The sequence below is a fragment of the Daldinia childiae genome, assembly GCF_008694065.1.
Source record: "Daldinia childiae strain JS-1345 chromosome Unknown Scaffold7, whole genome shotgun sequence".
Lineage (NCBI taxonomy): Eukaryota > Fungi > Ascomycota > Sordariomycetes > Xylariales > Hypoxylaceae > Daldinia > Daldinia childiae.
The window spans coordinates 1,353,934-1,376,016 of record NW_022984648.1 but is presented as its reverse complement, the minus strand read 5'-3'; the positions used below and the strand labels follow the sequence as shown (position 1 = coordinate 1,376,016).

At 47.2% G+C, this 22,083-nt stretch overlaps 5 protein-coding genes across 5 annotated transcripts; 1 reads left to right on the top strand and 4 right to left on the bottom strand.

Moving 5' to 3' along the window:
- GL218_06666 (Uroporphyrinogen decarboxylase) lies at positions 1–1,232 on the top strand (the record flags this gene model as incomplete). Its single annotated transcript, XM_033583391.1, has 3 exons — positions 1–55; positions 130–171; positions 232–1,232. 3 exons carry the CDS (start codon positions 1–3, stop codon positions 1,230–1,232), a joined length of 1,098 nt encoding a protein of 365 aa, XP_033433308.1.
- A 71-nt stretch (positions 1,233–1,303) lies between these two features.
- On the bottom strand, positions 1,304–2,499 carry GL218_06665 (putative gnat family protein; the record flags this gene model as incomplete). The annotated part of the gene is made up of 3 exons (XM_033583390.1): positions 1,304–1,343; positions 1,407–1,688; positions 1,817–2,499. 3 exons carry the CDS (start codon positions 2,497–2,499, stop codon positions 1,304–1,306), a joined length of 1,005 nt encoding a protein of 334 aa, XP_033433311.1.
- A 1,396-nt stretch (positions 2,500–3,895) lies between these two features.
- GL218_06664 (uncharacterized protein) lies at positions 3,896–4,403 on the bottom strand (the record flags this gene model as incomplete). Its single annotated transcript, XM_033583389.1, has 2 exons — positions 3,896–4,109; positions 4,204–4,403. The coding sequence occupies 2 exons, from the start codon at positions 4,401–4,403 to the stop codon at positions 3,896–3,898; spliced, it is 414 nt and encodes a 137-aa protein (XP_033433310.1).
- A 2,861-nt stretch (positions 4,404–7,264) lies between these two features.
- Positions 7,265–8,735, bottom strand: GL218_06663 (developmental regulator VelB; the record flags this gene model as incomplete). Its single annotated transcript, XM_033583388.1, has 6 exons — positions 7,265–7,541; positions 7,591–7,897; positions 7,957–8,222; positions 8,276–8,355; positions 8,414–8,468; positions 8,542–8,735. The coding sequence occupies 6 exons, from the start codon at positions 8,733–8,735 to the stop codon at positions 7,265–7,267; spliced, it is 1,179 nt and encodes a 392-aa protein (XP_033433306.1).
- A 6,908-nt stretch (positions 8,736–15,643) lies between these two features.
- On the bottom strand, positions 15,644–22,007 carry GL218_06662 (Dynamin-binding protein; the record flags this gene model as incomplete). The annotated part of the gene is made up of 4 exons (XM_033583387.1): positions 15,644–15,760; positions 15,815–16,909; positions 16,968–21,508; positions 21,971–22,007. 4 exons carry the CDS (start codon positions 22,005–22,007, stop codon positions 15,644–15,646), a joined length of 5,790 nt encoding a protein of 1,929 aa, XP_033433305.1.
- Positions 22,008–22,083: the final 76 nt, after the last annotated feature.

Genomic DNA, 22,083 nt, shown 5'->3' with positions numbered 1-22,083 from the left:
ATGGCTCACGATTTTGCGCCATTAACCAACGATCTGATCCTAAGGACAGCAAGAGGTATGTATTATCCCATCTTCCACACTATCACTATTTCACCAAAGCATACTAATCCGAGTTGTTGCATATCGCAGGTGAGGATGTAGAACGGGCGCCAATATGGATCATGCGTCAAGGTATATACACACAGTCAGCCCAGACATAAAAGGACGTTCAATTGCTGATGACCTCATCAGCTGGTCGGTATCTACCCGAATACCACGAAGCCAAGGGTAAACGTGACTTCTTCGAATGTTGTCGAGACCCCGAGGTCGCCTCAACCTTGACTCTACAGCCCATTGAACGGTTCGCCGGCCTGCTAGATGCCTCAATCATCTTCTCCGACATCCTCGTCGTACCGCAGGCCCTAGGAATGATCGTCGAGATGGTAGATAAGAAGGGACCACACTTCCCGGATCCGTTGAGGTCGCCTGACGATGGTCAATACTCCAAGGTCCTCAACAAGAATGTAGATGTCGCTGCCGAGCTGGATTACGTATATAAGGCGATAACATTAACGAGGAAGAAGTTAAAAGGCCGTGTGCCGCTAATTGGCTTCTGCGGTGCTCCCTGGACGCTCTTTTGCTACATGGTTGAAGGAGGTGGTACGAAGCTATTCATCGAGAGCAAGAAGTGGATCTACCGACACCCCGAGGAGTCAAAGGCCTTACTTCAGAAGATATCAGAGGTCTGTGTGGAATACCTGGCGCTGCAGGTTAAAGCAGGCGCTCAATTGATCCAAGTCTTCGACTCGTGGGCAGGAGAGCTCTCGCCCTCGACATTCAAGAAGTTCAGTGAACCCTATCTAGCTTACATCTCGGAGAATTTACCGAAGAGGTTGGTGGAGCTGGGCTTAGAGAGTGTACCCATGATTGTTTTCCCCAAGGGAGCCAATTTCGCACTGGACTCAGTTTGTAATCTGGGCTACGACGTCGTAGGTTTGGATTGGCAGATCGACCCGGCTGAGGCCGTCAAGATCCGAGGAAACAGACGGATCGTCTTTCAGGGGAATGCGGACCCGGGAGTGTTGTATGGAACAAAAGCATCCATATCTGAGACGGTAGAGGAGATGGTTAAAGGTTTTGGGGGTGGTAAGAAGGGCTGGATTGCCAATCTTGGCCACGGCATCACACCGTTGGTGAACCCGGAAGATCTAAAGTTCTATCTACAGGAAATCCAGCGATTGACTAGTAGGTAACGAAGCCCTCTAGAATCTACTTTATGAGCTAGCGAATCTAGGTGCTCTAAAGAAAGGGAGAAAAAGATTACCTATTGATCTGGAAAGCTTCTGTCCAGGTCTATTCCGCTCCTACTTGCCGTTAGAACGTTATGCTTCATAAAGTAAATAAATTGGTATCAAGGTTTCACATACCATGAGACCGACCATGCCACCTTTCCGCCCAAACTCTTGCAAACCCTTTGACTCTTTGGGTTATCCGGAGCCACATCCGCCCAGCAATGCTCATCATCATCATACTCCCTCAAGCGCTCGCGCAGAATCTTAACAGCCGCCGCCTTAGCAAAGCCTTTACCGCGCCACTCCTCCTCGCAGTGCAGGTTGCTCAGCGAAGAATCGGGTCCTAGTAGGACCCAAGCGATAGGCGTGCCGTCGCTTTTATAGACAGCCATGCTGGGCAGTAGGATAATAGTTCTCCTATAGATATATATCTCTCATTAACCCCCCAAATTCGAAACTTTAAATATAGATATATACATAGGTAGGAGAGGAGTAAGGTTAGTTAAAAAGAAAAAAAAAAAGAAAAAAGAGGGGGGAAAACATACTCTTTCCGCGGAATATTAGTCCGCGACAGCATAAGCGGGATATCCTCCCTCCCAACCGGCCTCCACTCCATCCCCTCGGCCAGCGGACTCGGCACCTCGGGCAGCCCGGCCAGGCTAAACATCCACTTGTCGAACACGGCCACGTAGCTAAACACAACCCCTCGATTCAGCAACGCCAGCCTCGTGGTCTCGCTCAGCGTCCCCGCGAGCACCCTAGCCGGATGCAGATCCAGCCCGTCCTGTCTCTGCACCGCAGCGTGGTCCGTCCCCGGGGCGTAGAACGCCTCGCGGATGGTCTTGGCCTCGCGCAGGATGGAGTGCGCGCACCCTGCCGCGAACTCCTCGGCGCTTTCCCCCGCGCCGGAAGCTGCGGACACGAGAGTCCCGGGCCGCCGCTCTAGAGACGAGTATAGCCAGATCTCGGTCTCGGGGCCGCGCGAGAGGTCTAGGTACGCGGCTGCGAAGGGGGTGTCTTGGGCGTGGTCGCGGGGCGAGAGGCCCGGTGCTGAGGCGAATAGGATGCGTGTGTGCTCCGTGATACCGCCCGGGGAGCGCGTGAAACGCAGACGTCGGAGCAGTGGTAGTGCATATGGGCGGTGATGCGTTTGTAAGAGGCTGATTAAGTCTTCCGGAGGTTGCGTGTACACGGTCACGGTCACGGCTGTAGATGCGTCTGCAGACATCTCGCCGATTTTCCCCTTTCTAATTCTCTACTCGTTCTGTTTCCTTGCGTGGTTTTCTGTTTGACTCCCTTATTTAGGTACCTATCTAATTTGGATACCATACATATTAATAAAGAAGTGAAGAAAACGAGTTGGAGAGTAAGTGGGGGAAAGAGTTTAGGTAGTATAGAACCGGGACAGGACCTACCGACTTATATCAAGACGGCCACCGGACTTAGATATTTATCGGCGTTGTCCCCGGCATCGCGGGTTTCGCCGTGACTCATGAAGGATTGCGTGGTCGGAACGAGTTTCATGCCGGAGTGCCGTAAGTATGCTATAAATACTTATTTAGGTGCTTCTCAATACTACTATATCTATATTCTAACTCCAACTTATTTTACTTATTTTACTAACTACCGTGAAACCTCTACGTTTATTATGATCAGTATCAGTACCGTCAAGCGCTTTGATATTAGATCAGCAAACTTCCTCACCCCCCACTTCTCAAATCTGCATGCTCCTCAAGAATATAGATACATCTCCAACGCTATTCTCACCCGAGGTAGACCTATAAAGAGGCTCTAAGTCATATGATATTTCCAGAAAGGCTCTCGACCCGATAACTCGTCTATTCGCTGACATGCACCACCCAAAAAAGAACTGCCGCAAACTACTACCATACAATAGAACTGTCGCACTTGGGAAGTCCTACATGGTAACTAATGCACAATATGATAAAAAGACTCATCAGTTATATGTTACACCAGCACATAAGAGCCTCATCTTCTTACCCCCAGATATCTGCTGATTCGATACTAAGAGAGTAAGACGGAAGAGGATGACCCAACAAGATCTGCATATCGGAAGTAGTAAGACAAAGACGTAAGCCAAACTCCGGACATATCAATTTGCAGCTAGTTACCTGATTATATTATAATATATTATATTATATTAAGCACAATAATACCCAATATAATACTGTCATCGTGTAATACTCGTAGGATACAACGTTCCGTACGACGACGAACTCCTAATTATTACGCCTACCTAACTTGTAAGTAAGTTTTTTTTGGTATCATCGTGACCCCCGACGCCGCGTGATTACCAATGCTCCCATTCTCTCTTAATACCACAACCGGGTTCCATTCTCGTAGCCCACCACCCGTCCTCCTTTTATTCCATAACATAACAAAAGACAGCCCGTAACTCCATGCTCACACACACCCACACCCACACCGGCACCGTCGTCATGGTATATCGGAATAAGAAAGCAAAGTAAAACGAAGCACAACTTCAAATATGCCTACCCCTCAGTCTGTAGCTCAATCCCATCGATCCGCTCGTCTCTAACAATGCCATCTCGCGGATTTTCCGTTCGAGATCCCTTTTTCTTCGCCTTTCTTCTCAAGGCAGCCTAAACCTTCTTGAAGAACTCCTTGGCCTTAGCCGCCAGCCCATTGGCTCCGTTGGCATGGGTCTTCCCGCCGTGGTGGTCCTCGGCGCCGGCAGCAGCCGAACCGTCGAGGCTCGTCTTGGAGATCTCGGCCTCCTCGCTGTTCAGTCTCACGACGTTGGCTGCTCCTCCGCGCCCGACATGGGCTACACCTTGGCTCGGGCGTTGCTCAATACTGGAGATTATCTATGTTAGCTTTCTGTCTATAGATTGCCTTGTTGCCAAGTATAACTCTCGGCGGGGCAGAACAAAGGTGCTGCTAGACTTACGGCTCGACATCCTGGCGTGCTCGCGTCTCGACGGGATCCTTATTCGGCGCCATGTTACCGGAGCCACCGCGGCCGGTAGTAACGACGGATGTTTTTAGAGTCGGAGTCTCGAGGTCAGTCGGTTGGATCTTGGGGGATTTGGAGACTTCAGCGATGTTGCCAGCGCCGCCTCGGCCGGTAGAAGTCATTTGTCCCGTCATCTTCTCAAAGCGTCTATTCGAGAGTCCTAAGAGCTTTGAATGGGGGAAATCGCTATAGCTGTAAGAACGTGGGGAGATATAAAGGTTACGAAGATGATGTATGTAAGCGTATTGGAATAATTCAGTAGCTTGAACCCTCGAGAGTAAATGCAACAATAATGAAGACGAGGCTTAGAACAAAGAAAAGCGCCCAAGTTGATAAATGCCCAACTTTATTTAGCTCTTAGGAATTGCGCAATCTGGCTGGGCAACAGACGATTACCTCGGTACAACTTTATGCGATTGACTTATTAGACGTACAAAATACCAAAGACATGTAAGGTTATTTTTGTAGTATCACGAGCATAGCACTATAAATAAAATATTTATTATACATAACTACCTCTTATAATAACTAACTAACACTTGGACGTACCTACTTTTCAATCACAAGACTACCCCAAAAAAAAAATCTTCCCACTTACCTACCTGTACACTAGACGAAAAAAAAAAGAAAAAAAAAGAAAGACCCTTACATACAAGTCGAAAGGCACCACCAAAGACCACCAACAAAAAAAAAATCGTTACATCACTCGCGCCGCCCGAATGGCCAAAGCAGAGTTCGCCCGGTCGGTCCCCACCGCCCAAAACCGGCCAACGGAATGAGGTAACTAAGACGTAATAGAAACGGCGGGTGATCCAAGTGCCTGCTAGCAACATACATAGCACGCAGGTCCCTAAGAATACATATGTACACCCTAATACTTAGCGGGTGGTATGCCCCCCGTTGCCGTCTCGAACCTCTTGGCTTCTGTAATAGTTGGGATTTAGCACCGAGCTACTACCTACCTTACCTACGAAGTGACTTTTCTAGTGTTAGGTACATATGTAGGTATCTACTTACCTATGTATATACATCTATTACCTGTATTCCTACCTAAACCTAACTCGTATTATCTTAGGTAAGGTAACAGTAGACATCTTCAAATAAGTATTTCCTAACCTAAACATACCTACAAAGGCTAAGTCATTACCTATTCCCACGCGCTACATCCGAGTAAAAAAAAAAAAAAAACAGCCCAAAGAAGGATTTAAAACACCAGCCTTACCTACCTACCTACCTATCTACCTATCACACCAGACGAGTTCTCAACGAGGCGGTCTATATATCTATCCGTCCAGCAAAGATCCGCCAATCTGCTAGCTCGAATCTCGAATCTCGAATCTAAGCTAAGCCGTCTCGCCTTACCGGAGATACGGGGTTCCCGTTTTTGCCCCTTACGGTTCCCGGTTCCCCATACCTATCAGATCAGGTTTTTTATCAGGTATTACATACCTACCTATTTTAAATCGCGGCTGAGCTTTAGATCGATCAATCAATCTGATATGATAGATAGATAGATATATGATCCGAGCGGGCTAGCAGATAGCTTAGGTAGCCAGCTAGCTGATTGATTGGCTGGCGCATTACTCACCCTATCGATCTATCGATATTACCATCTTCAAAGAAAGCGATAACTACCTACGTAGCGACGTTATGTAAGTATGTGTTTGAAGAGATTAGGTAAGATGTAAGTACCTAAGACGAGTCCTTGTTAATAGCACGGGAAAGCACCTATAGGGCAAGTACATCAGGTGTTTGTATAGTCCGACCTCGCATCTTCGTACTTCGTACTTGCTTGCCTCAACTTACAACTTAACATCCATACCTACATGTAATGCAATACATGGGAATTATATATGTCAATCGAACCTTGTCCGTATACATACCTCTACATACTCTCCACCGATACCATCATCAGACGACTTTTCCCATCTGCATATAAAAGTATCCGATTAATGTTGGTCCAATGTCGGTTTGGTTACATAGTACTTCCGTTCCACGTTTCATTCTGAATCATATGTACCTACCTACCTAGATTAAGAACCCTAAAAAAAAAAGAAAAAGAAAAAAAAGTCGGGATATTTTTTCCCTTTTCCAAGCCAAAAAGCCAAAAAGCGGTTCGGTGGCGCAACAAGCAACACACACACACACACACCTGTCATGTCATCCCAAGAATTTTTTTTTAAAGATAAAGTTACACCACATTTCTGTAGCATACCCAAATTGTCGGGGCTGTCAATATATCCACGCGGCATCCTATGCTACATTCATACGCAACCTTATTGGACATGCATGTCCTGCATGTGAATATTACCTAGGTACCATACGGTCTTTAGCAGACCTGCTCATCGGACTTATGAATAAGATACGAATGAGCTTCGAGCATCGACTTAAAGACCTGTAATTAATTAATCGGCGATAACGAGCCTCATCAGTCCATTATCAAGACTAATTCGGTAGGTATACGTTCGTTATCATGTACCTGGGTCACAAAAATGGTAGAGGCAGAAATAAGGTATTTGCCCATAGTCGCGCGCGGGAACCTTGGCTACTGTAAATCCCAAGCAACCAATGACGCATACATATTTTCTAATTTATCGCTTTCATATCTGGACCTGTACTATGGCGGGTATATTGCAGAACCAAACCATCGGTTTGCAAACGTAAAACGTCAAAAACCTAGTTAACCTCAGGTAGGTAAATGCTAGGGCCGAGCTGGCTGATTTTAAATTTGCCCCTTTAGTCGCCTGAACCTCGTCTTTTGCCGGTATCAAATGGGCCTCTCTATTCTGCTGCACCTTGTAATCCAAGATCCATTCCGCCACATACCTGTTTTGTTAAATGATATGAGCGCACGTGCCGTGATGAGCACCTCGTGGCGAAGTAGCTTTTTCTGTTCTGAATTTGATGTCACCGGGCAATGACATACCCGTATTCTCGTCAATGGGAGCCGACACCGTCCGTACCCGAAAAAAAATTATATCGAAGGTAATTTATCTTAATTCTCATCTTCGTCATCTGATCCTCGGCCTTTGCTCCCCTTTCCGTCCTGCCCGTCCTTTCTGATCGGGATCTTAACACCCTGTACAGCGAAACATTTGCTGAGAGCAGTGCTTTCGCAGACACCTGGAAATTTCTTTGCTGAATATACTTGGAACTTCTCGCTGAAGACCTGCGCAAGGACTGGAGCCCTGCCTCTGTTTAGGAGTTCGGCATCGCTGCCGCCATTAGTTATCGCGTCTGGCCGTCGTAGGTTGATGAAAGAAAATCGTAATCTATATATCATGTAAGCGTGTGGTAAGTGGCTTATGCTTGGCGACTTACCTAAACCACCCTTCTGTCCGGACACTTAAATCCTGTAAAATAAACCAAATTCCAATCTTATCTGTAGGATCGGTGAGACGCGAAGCGCTTGCAGCGAGGCTACCGATGAGATTTCTCGTATACATGCCGTTTGGTGATTGAGGCCCCATAAGACGGTTGTGTGTCATCTGATGTCCCGACATATCCTGGGAGAACCGGGGTCCGAACATGGGCTGCGAAGGTAATTGAGGCACGCCCGGTACCATGTCATTTCGGTAACCACCACCAGGATAGCCATACGGTTGGGCTTGTGGGGGATAACCGTATCCTAGACAATGTGTAAGACATGAAAAAAATCAGATGAGCATAAACGGGGGGTTTTTTTACCTTGGCCGTACGGGTCTGGCTGATAAGGAGGCATTGCGTGAGGGTAAGCAGGGCTAGGTTGCTGTGCGTATTCGCGGTTTGATGGCACAATGGACTGGTATCCATAACCTCCCGCTTGGCTTCCCTCGATCACTTCTCGGAAAGACGAAGCTTGCGTGGATGAAATCGACGGCGACTGCTGAGAATGCTTGACAAGGTTGACCTCCTTGTCTCCATTTTCAGACCAGAGATCCACGTGTAATACATAATGTTGATGTTCAACCTCGCTGGCCCAAGGTTAGTTCCAATCTAAAGAATGACAAGGCCGCGCTCCACACACTTGCAATCTACTTCTTTTCCCGTAGTCTTATCCATCACTACTAGTCTGATGCAGGGCGGGGGAGTAATAGGCCGTCGGTCCTGGTTAATATTAGCGTCTAATTGGCACAGACAAACGGTGAAGGCAAAATGTGCCCACCTTGTCACCAAAACCGCACATTCTCGCTCTTAGGGGTTGTTGAACCACCTCAAGTCTACATCGCTCATTAGTTCCCAAAGCACTATAATTAACAAGCTCTAGAGGCTATTATTAAGACTTGATATTACCTATATTTCCTAGTCGCGTCGGTGCCCTCAATTGGCTGAGGAGCCGGTTTGTCTTTTTCTTCAGGGCCAGGCTTGGAAGAAAGTGGATTAGGACCAGAACTGGTGACGCCGTTCTCTGTCGTACCGAGCTCACCAGCACGATCTCTGGGACCTGGCATGTTGGGCGGGGCCATATTCGTTCGCGGCGGAGGCATGTTTGCACGGTGAGGGTTGGTTATGGGATCTTGCTGATAACTAAAAGACAATGGGGGAGGAAGTTGGGCATAGCCCGGATGGTGTGCGGAAGGACCTGACATCTCGGGCGCATAGGCTTGCGAGTGGTGGACAGGCGGAGCCGGATATCCTGAACTCATGTTGTCCCGATCTCTTGCTCCCCCTTTAGCTACTACGCAAATTATCCTCGAACTCTACGCAACGCTCTCTCTGTCGACTTCGGTAGTACTCTTACGCCTTATGAAGCTACGGACGTAAGGTCTGTAAGGTCTGTGAGATTTTGTATGGTGGGATGAAAGGAGGGTGGTTGAGTAGTCGGTTAAGGTCGAGGTGAAATGGTAAGCTTAAAGGTGGAATTATGCCGTGCTCGAAAAATGTATAGAGGGTGGAGTGTTTGTCCTCTAATAAGGATGTGAGCACTATGTATGTATATAGGTAGATAAAATGTACAGGGAGCAGCGGTAAAGATGCTAGCTAAGCTTGCTTAGGTTCATGCGATCAAGGGTATCTCGGCGGTGGGACCTGGCGGGAAACCCACAGCTTTAGTTTACCTTTCTAATGGAACGAGGCAAGACCTTCGCGGGGCGAGAAAGTTACCTATTGTAGATCGGACGGTTTATTGCTGTCAAAGTTTGTTTACTATGCGGTAGAAATAAGGTGGGATGATTAATTTTTTTATTTTATTTTTATGACCGTCGAATATGGAGAAACGTGGTTGGAGAAAATAAAATAAAATAAAATAAAACTATGTAAGACAGTCCCCGCCCAAGCTCTTAAGGGACACCTGCTGTGATCAACTGGGGGGGATTAGGAGAGGCGCAAACCTTATTAAAGTAGAAGCGCCACCAGCCGATTGGAGAGGTAAGGGTCTTTTAGCAGGTACACTTGTATCGTACAATTTCATATTACAGTGTCAAAATGTTAGAGTGTCTAGGTGCTATGTATGTATGTGTAGCTTGTAGCTCGTCCCTGTTTGTCCCAGCTTTTGGGGGGTGGTGGGGAGAAAGTGGTAGGTTAGTGGGGGGCGGGCAACCGTGGACCTATGTAGGTAGGAGGAGGTTAAGATCTAAGTAGACTAGCATAAGTGTAGAATGGCAAATAGGTTGTATTGCACCTACCTAAATTTGTACCTAGTATTCCGTAGGCAGATTTGCATGGGAGAGTTTAGTCCGTAAGTACATCCACTTTAAGAAGAAATACATACCAACCTTACATATATATTTTGTCTTTAGCACTGTGATACCCATATAGGATTAGTGTATATGGCGGCAGGGCGGCTAACCCATGCTAATGTGCTACGACCTAGCGACCCCAGGAAGGTATGCATCGGAAGTTTTGAACGGTCGAACAAGGGTAGGCCAGCTTAAACATTTGAGGTACATACCATAGTTATTGTACCATACATACCTAAGGTACCTACCATATAAGTAAGTAAGTAATTACACGGGTTAGGCTTATAAAATTCATGTATGGACATAGGTCTAGACGGCTTTGGAATTGTGACACTTGTTAAGCGCTACTATGCGACAGTTTGGGGTTAAGTTTATGTCAAAATAGGTATAAAATTTAAAAAGTATAAAAATTAGGTATAACTAATAGATGAGTACAGAATACTAAGGTAGACAAACATTTCCATGCACTACATATACCTTACATATACATACTTGTCGATAAAGACTATAAGTGCCGAGGGCGCGGCAAGAAGAAAAGCTGCTGCGGGGTGATTGGATGCCGTATATTCGGGGCTGATGATGTAGTTGAACGTTATCCCTTTCAAGTTTAAAGTGTCCCTTTTTTTATTATTATTTTTCTCTTGTCTTACTCTCTACCATGTACTTACCTATTCCTGACATGAACCCGAGAAATATAGACAATCGTACCAGCTCTGCGTCTCTCGCCCCGCCGGTATGGAACAAGTGACGACTGATCGAACGACAGCTAAGTAAACATGACTCGTAGCTGCAGATGATGTGCGTAAACATGAATCCCGCATTGTGCTAATGATATAATAAGAATAGTAACATGTAATATTAACGGGTTAACATTACCCATTGCCTATTAACCCTCTTAACAATATTTCAGCATTGCTCTCTAAGCGCTGACTTATATTAAAGCATTAAATGCTTGTGTATACGCTTGGCAGACCGGCTTTACGTTATATAGAGTATACATAAGAGGTAATTATACATATAATATATCCTTGAATGCATGTTCTCGATGGTCTGTCTCACTGCTTATACTGGACGGTAGAGCTGCAAGATGTAGCGGGTCTATTTGAGAACCGTAGAAAATTACTGGATTACATGGGATTCTAAACAATTAGATTATTGGCTTAAATATCTTTCTTTATATATTATAGATTGGGCGTCAACCACTTGGAAGCCTGAGAGTATACACTAAGATAGACTTTTTTTTCCAGCTTTCTTCTACATTGTATCAAACGCATACGACGGGACCATTCAAGATAAAAATTTGTGTTTAATAATAATAATAAAGAATATTTATTAGCTTAACTAGTTCCTTACTATAGATATGCAAAGACCAGGGCAGTAGATGAAATATAGTGACGCTACTACGTTGCATCCAGTTCTCTCTCTTTATGTATTTTGTTAGCATTTCTTCGTCCAGTCCCGTAGCCCATGTCTTTCTCATCCTTACTTTTAGATTCGGCTTACCAGATCGATCCATATATATAAGTCCTACTTAATAATAGTAAAGATATAGAATGGTCCCTCCCTTGGTTCGCTTGAACCCCGCATGCATACTACATATCATGCCTACATACCTACATGCCTACATATCCATGCAGTGTGCCATCATACGCGGGTTCTCACCCCTTCTCCCCTCTCTTTTTGACGCATTAATATCTGGTCATCGGCGTTAATGGCATCGGCTTATTGCTATTGGTAGCACTACCTCGAGACTGCCCGACCTTTTGGAACCCTAACTTACTCGTTGACGTGAGAAGAACCTGGGGGCTGGATCACCCTCCTCCTTTGAAGCCGCGGATAGTCAAGGGTCACCTTTTTTTGAGCACGGGGCTCCAGATCGGCTCCCCGAGCACCCCTAAGCATCCCACCGTTACCTCCATGTTACCATGCTATCTCGGGCCTTGTCTGCCGAGTGCCACATTCTGGGGTCCTGTCGTCTGTCAGTTTTCTTGTTATTATGGTTTCTCGCTTCTCGTAAATCGACCCTCTTTAATGAATAACATCTTCCATCACCGTTACCGTTACCGTTACTATTACCTGGCTGCGAGAGGTCGTTATCACATGCAGGTAAGGCAGAAAGGATATCGACTTACACGAATGCTCCTCTTAGAGTTCTATTGGATATTTGGATATACCACTTATACTCGTACACATATACTTGTACCTACATTCCTACACGACTTTAAATTGCTTCACCTATCTGTCCCAAGGTTACTTTTCCTCCTCGACTATATGTAGCATCGCATTGCATCCCGAACCAGGCCCGAACATATTGAGGTCACGATCCGTGATTGGCAAACAGGTGGAGATCAGGCCCCAAGAAAATATCTGCTGTCGAAATTTTGAACCCACCTACGATTTGATCGGCCTCGTCTCGTCTCGTTTCTTTATCTCTCCACTATTTCCCGCCCTGTTCCATAACGCCGGGGTCCCTATGCGCACCAAGCTCGAACCACGTTGGCGTCCTCTTTTACCCTTCCTTTAGCGTCTAATGCTCCCGTTCCCTACCCGTCCCCTACCACTGATCCGAATAGGACTGGACTGGACTGAAGGATTTAGTTAGCAGGCGGACGACCCGGTCTAGTGTCCATCTACAGTGCACTATGTAGGCACTGAAGGATCCTCGTCTTATCTTGCCAACAAAATGCAAAATGCAAAATGGAGGAAACCAACAGTCAACTTGTTCGTTACTCATCATCACTGCTGCCGATGAGATTCGTCATATATATAAACCATGTGCGTTAAGATCGGCTTTAACACATACCTAATGTATATACGTACCGTCGTTTATCTGTCAGTCCGCGGAGATCTGTCATTCACGAGTCAGGTATGAACCCAAGGTGCTACCGCGACTGACTTTGGGTTACCTTTCGGCGCCAAGCGCTGTACTGTTAATGATCGACTGCCCATAAAAATGCTCGGCCGTGCCGTGCCGTTGGATTTAAACCTTGAGGGTAAGGGTATGTATGTACTATAGGTATATGATCTATAACATTATTTAGTCTTAATTCTGTAGCTACCTAAACCTATATCTCTAGGTAGATATAACTAAGATATATTCGTATACGTATATGTAGCATATGTACGAATGTAGGCATCCATATCCATATCCATATCCATATCCATATCCATATGCAAGCAGGAGGATTGTCTCCTACGTAGGAAATCGATAGTTAAGAAAATGCAATTTTTTTTCCTATTATTTTTTCCTCATCATCACTCTTATCCCCGTCCCCTGCTTCCCTCTTTGACTTCCCCTCCCCCTCCCTTCTCCCCCATATCGCTCATGGAGCAAAAGCGCTTACCGCTCGTCTATTCCAAATGTCTGGTTCTCTGTTACACTGGTAGGGCCGAAAACGAACTAAGTCGCTTGTGGACATATAAACGGTCCAACAATCACATACCGAACCCAATTGCGGTAATTCACCACGACCCCCAGCTCTATGTAACAAACTACAATACGCTACTAAATCCCCTACCTATATAGTATAGACAACTAACCTAGTAGCCGCTGCCATTTCCCCTCTCCCGCATGTCTAGATCGAGCAAAGGGATAGGAATGCGATCGCCATCTCGCGGCCATCTCACCTGACACTGGTTAAATTGACGACCAAGTTGTTGCCAACGCATCCTCCTAGAATGAGGAAACATGCCCGGCACCCGCACGCAGCTCCAGCGCATGCTGGCCTATAACTACCTATACACTAGATGGCTAGCCCCCCGTGCTAGACTGCCCTGCTGGCCCTAGTCTAGACTTACACGGGAACTGATCCGTCTGCAAGGGGAGCTTTCGCGCCTTGGCACGACCGCCAGAGTCCTGGCTTCTGCTCTGCTCTCTAGTCCTACTTGAGCTACGGAGTCGTCTAGTCGCATCCCGACAAATTGTGTCCATGAGCCGGACCAGGATCGGCCTGAATGATCTGACTGACGATTCGCGTGTACACTTTCCTGTTGCGTACCTAACGTATATGAAGTAGGTATGTATGTACCTAATGTATGTATGTATGTATGTATGTCTAAATGTCCGGTGTGCCTGTACAGACCTACATGTATGTAGTAAGGCAAAGCAAGGTGGGCTCGGCAATCTGAGCTGTAACAATCCTGACCAGCTTCCGCCGTGCCGGCGGTCGATCTTATAGTTAGCAGCAGCAAGGCTGACGCATATGAAACCCGGACTTATATTATATATATAAATACCTAATATACCACGACAGGTATATGCCCTATATAATGTGCAAGGAGGAAGGGCTACATATGCACGTCTGCAGAACTCGGACTTTTCTCCGGCAGCCATATCTGGCTGAAGGAGCAGGTAGATAATGTAGTGTGTATACCAGTATACCGCGCGAAGGGGTCGCGGAGCCTTTGATTGAGCCAAAACTAACCTGTCCCATCACGCGATATACAGTGCCCGAGGGGTCGGATATGCCAACACCGCCTGCTTGGTACGTCAGGCACATTGAGTCGCAATGGATGAAGGGTTGCACGACGTACGATGTACGACTGCCCGTTTTTTTTTTTCGGTTTTCCCAACTCTGTGGAACCTCTTCGGCAAAGGAGGCCGTCCCATTGGGTTGGATGATATAGCGTTGTATGTGGACTGCGTCGTGGCGGCGCAGTAAGCAAACAGTTTTACACTCTTCGCATGAAATACGCAAACAACTAGTCAACCAGACGAATAATAGGATACGAGGGGGCAAAGAATAAGAAGAGAAGAATGGTCTAGCTTCCATGACTTATATTACCCTTACATCTCCATCAAGTCGCATAACTACCTACGAATCAAATCCTCACATTGTTGTCTACGTGAATGGATTGGAATAATACATCCTTCCAACTGCTTCGACGCTGTAACATAACTGTGGCGATCTGCATAGAATACACGGAACTAGTGAAAATAGGTAGGCTAAAAAGAAAAGGGGTGTCTTGTTAAGTATAGGACCATAAATCTATAGGAGATAATTACTTCCATTTGATAGGTTGTGAGGTAGTTTATCACGCATTGAAATAATAGTACAATTTTAATGGACGGTATTTTTGGATTTGTTATAAATTTTATTATAACTTCCACGGGCCCCGCACAAAAAAGCTCAGTTTTGATATCACCGCCCAATTCTCAAACCACCACGACAACCCACGTCTCATCCACCGCAGCATTCCCATTTCTAAGTAGCAAGAAAGTACAAATACCTAAGAGAGGCCCAGAGCGGAGGCTACCAGGCTCGCCGCCGTGGAACGAAGGGGTATATGCTCTGATGTAGACTCTGGGGTCTAGACATCCCCAAAGGCGATGATAAGGCCTAGAAAATCACGATATTTTTTTTGCCATTTTCATTGCTGAGATCCATTTCTTTGCCCCTTTCTGTACTTTGAATAATATCGTATCCCATCGCGTCGTGCCTTAGATGATGCCAAGCCAAAATGAAGAAACGCCACGCTCATCCGCGCCTTGCTAGGAGGGCGCTTCACTACCAGATAGTTGCCCGAGTTTTGTTACACATAAAAAAAAAGCATAATATGACAAGCCTGCTCTAAAAGACTTGTATGGCGCCGTTTCTAACAAGATTCGGGTCGGCCTAAATAATAAAGAATTTTAGCATTTGTGATGCTGCCAAAGGTATTATGACCGAGGTTCAACCAAAGTACCGGGATATTCGGATATAAAGAGGTTAGGAGGCCTAGTCATCTGCTAGCTTAGCAAAATGTTTGGACCATAGCCAGCCAACTAAGTTGTTGGGGTCGTCCTGGTTTTTAGCAAGCCACAACTCGCCTTTTTCGGCTATGACATCGAATATCTATACGTTTTTATATTAGCAACAGTTTTGACTTCCCAGTCACAATTTACATACCTCTCCTGCCTGGTACGTCAAATAAGGGTACCCAGCTTCGTGTTTGGTGGTTTCGATATTAAATTCAAATAGAGAAGCCGCTAGCCATAGAACCTTGTATCCGTTAATGGGTTGCCGCTCTCGAGAAGAAGCTCGGGATGACGCTTGAGATGGTCGTGGAAGACGTTCTTGGCTATCGGACGGGGGAAGTGCAGACTGGAAGAGGCCCGAATAACGTTGGTTCTCGGCCGACTGATGCGGAGACGGATGCATCGAATTAGAGTAACCTCGAGCATGTGCAGCCGACTCCATACTTTGTCTTGGAGCACTGGTCGAGTCATAGCTCTGACCGGTCCCGGGCCGCACGGGTACTGGCCCTATCGGTCGAGAGATTATAGACGAATCAGGGGTATGGAGCGAGCCAGACCCTGGGCGTCCTTGTGTGTTAATCCCGCCGTAGTAGTCACGGTAATAGTACTGATGAGGGCTTGGGATCGAAGCAGTAGTTGGTGAAATGGTGAATTGGCCGCTATGGCGTTTCATGAAGTCAGGGGTAGGCAAAGTCGGAGCTGTATCACCGCTGTTCAAAGACAATCCTCGGCCGCGAGGTGAAAGGTCAGCAGGCCTTAGGCGAAGTCGTGCAAAGGATTCATCGGTGCTGATCGACTGGGAAGGGCGGCCTTTAGAAGCTGGATTTACGATACCAATTGTGTTAATTTGCTCTTCTTGGAATTTATAATCGCGCTGGAATGTAGAGACGATGTCGGCAATTTCTGGTACTTCAGGGGCCTCGAGTACCACCTTAACCTTTTCCTTCCAGATGGCAAACCATTGAGTCTGTATGTTGACAAAATTGGCTAGACAAATCTTGCCAACCTTTTCTGTCAACGCAGACAGCATAGGCAATTCTTTTTTCAACGCTTCATTCAAGGCCTCGTACTGCTCGGCGCATTCAGAGAGCTGCTTATCAACTTTCTTCCCATTCTTCTTTAGTTGGACCGATTTCTCATAGTCTATACGACGCTTGCCCCGTTTTTTCATAGCGAGTGATGGGTTGCCGTACGACTTAATTACAAGCTCGAAAGGTTCAATGACTTGCTTCCTCACTTTGGAGAGCTAGAACGTCTAGTTAGCTTAAGGCGATAACGGTATGTGAGGGAAGTATGTAACTGACATGATCCTCCAGAGCGACTTTCTCGATGTCTCTCATAGACACATTGAAGCGAACCCATTTACTTTCGATCTCGGGGTGAGGCGACGGTTGAAGCCGCATAACAAGCTCCATCGAAGACAAGTACTGTAGGAACTCGTGGACATATTCAGTGACCTGCCTTGTATAGAACTCAACATCCCTTAGAACAACTTGCAGTCGAAGGTAGTCGTCGCCGAATCTCTCATGAAGCTTAAGATATTCCGGGTCTTCTGCAGGCTTGTGTGTAGTTTGCAGCTTGTCGACCCTCTTGCCAAAGGCCCTAGCTAGGCCAGCTCTGACATCGGAGTCTTTGCGTTTCCTACCAACTATTTGCCCCACCAATTCGAAATTCTTCTTTGTCTTATTGATATCTTCTATAGCATTATATAGACTGACTTTAGCAGATTCAAGTAATGGGCGGTCCGGGTGGTCTGCTGGCGTCTCGTGGAGAAGTTGAATAAGAAGATTTGGATATTTCGTGATTCTTTGCATTGGCTTGATAAGGAGAGAGTCTAAATTCCACGCTTTAGTTAAATCTCTCGCAACTGCATTGCATTCGTCCAACCACACTTTCACTGTTGGATCTTCCTGAATCTGGATGAGTCGTTTCGCGGCATGATCGCTATTCTTGAGGAAAGTCTCATGCACTTCTTTCATCTTCTCCATGTTCCGGATGAAGATCGGTCCAATTGATGTTTGCCGGTCTCTGTCATCGTTTAAGTGGCCTGTAGCAGTCGTAGTTGTCACTGAAAGAGATGCACCATCGGGAAGGGTAGATGATTCCTTTTGCGATTGGGTCCGATGACCTTTAGGTGTGTAAATGCTAGAGACGCCCGCCTTAAGCTCCGCTAGGAAACTAGAATGAAATTTGATTATTTCGTCGGTGTTGCGAAAAATTAATTTAATCGTCTGATCATCAAGTCTAGGGCAAGCTTCGGCCGTCCCTTTGTAAATTTCCTCAACGATGTTCATGTCCCTGGTAAAAAATGCTTCCGTATCAATCAGCTCCTTAATAGTCTGAAGGCGAGTGAATAATCGTTTCCTCTCTTGCTCGGAAAGTCCTACGCCATCTTCACCCTGATTGATGCTTTCAGCTAGGGTTTGCTGGCTATCTAACAAAACCGTGCGAGTTGGAAATCCTTCGGTAATTTCAATGGAGCCTTTATAAAGCATGCGCGAACCCGATTCCGATGGATCGTAATCTTCGCTCTCCCTTCTTGAAGGATCCATGGAGAATATGCTTCGGTCATCCTTTCCAATTTGTACATAGCTATTGGGTCTTGTCTCATCAAAATATTCGCTCTGCGCTTCAGACCTAGGAAACCCGCGTAATGAATCCTCATCAGGAGGCGGCGGCGGGGCATGATCTGGGATAATTGGGATGGTGCTCTCTTTATGCTCAGCATAGTCGACTATGAAGCCATCTCCAGTGTTTAATTCGGGGAGCTGGTGTGGGGCATGATGCGTTGGCTCTGGATCCTGAGGTTCATTGCAGGGCATCTCGGAACTGCAAGGTGTCTCGCTAGGATCCTGTCCGTACTGGTATTGGTGTGATAAAGAACTAGACCCTGATATTGAGCCATCATCACGATAGGTTGAATCCCGATTCTGAAGATCTCGATTCCGTAGCTCGTAGTCAGAGTATGCATCCTGGCTATTGATCGAGTAGTCGGTCCAGACCGTGGTTTGGCTTGCCCTATTCATCGAATCCGATGTTCTCGGTACTGTAAGACTTGGAGCTGTACCCATAGTCCTTCGCGACTCTATGGAGAAACGTGAGTCTTCCGTCGCTTGCTGTCCCAGACTGGTGATATCATGCTCTTCGACTATTTTAGGGCTGGAGCTTCGAGGGATGGTTGCTGTGGGATCATTGATGATCGGGCCGACGAAGAACTCCTCAATCTCACTCAGACCGGCACTTGGGCCGCCTTGCTCGCTGTTATAGGAAAGTTTACGAGATAAATAGGGTGGTTTGAGTTGAGAGTTATCTTCTCTAAAATCACGGCTGCCGGGGAAGGCAGGATATGCCGGCTCGTCGAGGCCATGCTCCGGGAGCGAGAAATCCGTATCACGGCCAATTATTGTGACTTTCGTATGGTAGGGTTCGGATGGAAGTGGCCGTGGAGAGTATTCATCGTCATCGTCATCGTGATATGAACCTGGAATATCGTGGTTCTTTTGAGCATCACTTGCAGCTGGTGGAGACTCTATAGGCTGCAGATTTGGCTCTGCCGATGCATCCAGCGAGATATTGATCGAGAAGCGGTCGTCGTTAGTTGACTCATCTTCGAACGGAGATCGATACTCCGTCTTCGAGTATGTTGGTTTAGGGCAATCGTCATCATTGTCCACTTTACTAACATCTAGCCGCACGGGAATTTCTTGTACTGGAGGATCGATTTGTGGCTCGACATCAAATTCGGTCGTGTTCGAGATAGCTGAAGGCGGTGCTTCATCTTGGTCCTCTATGGTTTCGACAGCTGGAAAACTTCCAGGTAGACCGAGTGTTGGTGAATCTTTCTCGACTACTCCTGCTCCTGAGATTTCTGTAACGCTACCTAAACTAGGCTGTGCGATATCTGTCGCGATTGTCAACACCGCTTGCTCTGAAGCTGATATTTCGCTGTCTGCTGGGCTTTGAATATCATCGTTTCTTAGATCCTCTTGGCTGCTTTCCTCCAAACGCTTTGCTTCAATAGCTAGTCGAGCCTTTTCTATAGCTTCGGCTTCGGCCTCGGCCTTGGCTTTAGCCTCAGCCTCCTCCTCCTCCTGTTTCTTCTCATCAGCAGCCTTTCTAGCTGCAGTCCGAGCCTCACTCTCTCGAATCGATTTTGTATAAGACAATTTAATCTGCGCTCGTCGCGACTCGAAGTCGATCGGGCCCATCGATATCTTTCGTCTCCGCGTGCTTGGCTCATTAAACCTTATGCCTGTTCGAGAGTCATAGTGTGACGGTGATCGGCCTCTTTCGATGGCCTTCATTCTTGAGCTGGCGGTAGTGGCGGAGGAAACTGGTTGGCGCGGTCGTGAGCTTCGTAGTGGCGGAGATAATTTCGGTGGAGGCGCTGATATGTATGCGTTGAGTCTCGTGCTGTTATTTGGAGTCACGGAACCTAAACGGTTTGGCCGTCTTGCGGCGGAACTAGAGCTACTGCTGGGCGTCTTTGCTCGTGAGGGCGGTATTGACTTAGAAGACTTCCCTTGGATAGCAGGGCGTCTCAGCGTAGTCGGCGAATTCGATCGTGTCGATGCTGGACTAGAAGAACCTGAAGGGCTATTGAGTTTTCGCACCGAGACAGGCAATCTCGAAGTCGTCGATGGCGGGCCCCGATCTTTGTGGGGTCTTGAGTTCGAAGCTTGAGGTTTTTGCGACGGCGCTGGGCCCGACCTAGTTCCAGCAACGTCGCTTTGCGACCGGCTGTGGGCCTTAGCGGATCTTGGATCTTTCGTCTCGGTGTCGTCATGAATCGCGGGACTTCCATTTGCACTACGGTACCAATCACTAGGCGAAGGCGGTTCAACATTAGTGTGCGAAAAGCTCCTCTGGCGCAGACCCTTCGGATTATGGATATTCGAGTCTGAAGTTCGTCTCGCCCGAGCACCTTCAATACCATAGCCTGCTGCCCCTGTATCCAGCTCGCCGGGTGCTATCTCCCCAAATAGAAGGCCATGAGGTTGGGGGATTGGCGGGATTGAGCTGGGCGAAATTGGTGAAAGACTGTTCAGGGATTTTGATGCCTGAGTATGAGACCCAGTCGAGACCCGAGGCTTTGCTATACGGCTTGCAAAGGACTGTGGGTTACTGGACAACTGATCTTCAGGGACCGATTTATTTCGTCGTGTTGTTCGTGCCCCCGACGATCCTGTTGCGGACTCCAAGTCACGCGTCACGGATGACCGCAACACCGCATATGATGGTTGTCCATTTGTTGGAGAAGAGCCACTTACTTTACGATACCTGGGCGATGATGATGTCTCTCTAATCGGAATACGCGGGACAGTCTTGGAGGCAGTAGAACTGCTTGGCTGCGCCCCATTTTGGTCAAACCTTCTCTTCAAATCCTTCACGCTGGGCTGATGTCCACTACGGCCCCCATGTGTAGCGTTGGCTGTGGTTCTCGATCTCGAAGTACTACTCGGTTGTTTGTCGTCGATGGGGGCCGATACAGAGCGCACAGCAGGCCTCGCACCGGGCCTTGTCGAAGAATTAGCGGGGTGCCTCGGAGCCGCACTACTTCCGTTTGATCGTAACGGAAGATTCTGATCTTGCTTTGGGGGAGGCAGGGTTGACGCCATCAATTCGTCGTGGGCCAGGCCTGGCACGGACGTGTGAACGCCACGATAAGTTTTATAGAAATCGTCCGGATCTACGACGGCCACGGGTTCGATATTGGTCGCGTTCGCATGGGCGGCGTGAAAGTTACTTGAGGCATAGGATGCGAATTCCGACGAAGGTGACGCAGGGTTCCGACCAAGGTTAGTATCGTAATCGTAATCGTCGTAGTGGGAGGAGTCAAATGCTGCTGGATTAGAATTTAGACGAGCATGGTATTGTTGCTGTTGTTGCTGTTGTTGTTGTTGCTGCTCGTAGTGGTTGTAATAGCCGTGTTGCTGTTGGCGTCTAGTTGGACTTAGACTTGACTGGGATTCAAAATTATGGGCTGCCAACGTCGCACCAAGGGGTTCCTCCTCTTCCTGCATCTTCTGGACATCACCCTGACATTCAGGCGCCGATAGATATTGTACAAGACAAATGGAGAGCGTAGGTAGGTCAAGCCGAGCAAGGGTTCTCTGTCCTAGGCTACGTTGTCGAATAACCTTGGAGTTTGCCTTGAACCTTTCTAAGCTAGGCGACTTAGGTTTTCGAGCTTACAAGCAATTGGATGCCAATGAGCAATGGTGAGGTAGCGAGGTAGTAGCAGGTAGTAGCAAGCAGCAAGGAAGCAACAAGGAAGTGTGGGGGGAGGGCGGACGTGCAAGCGTACCGGCCTTGGACGTCGAAAGGATTTTCGAAAGAGCCATTCGATAATTCTAGGATGAAAAGACCCGCCCCTGGTAAAGGGTTGCAAGTTGTTTGGCCGTGTGGGAATGTCTCCCG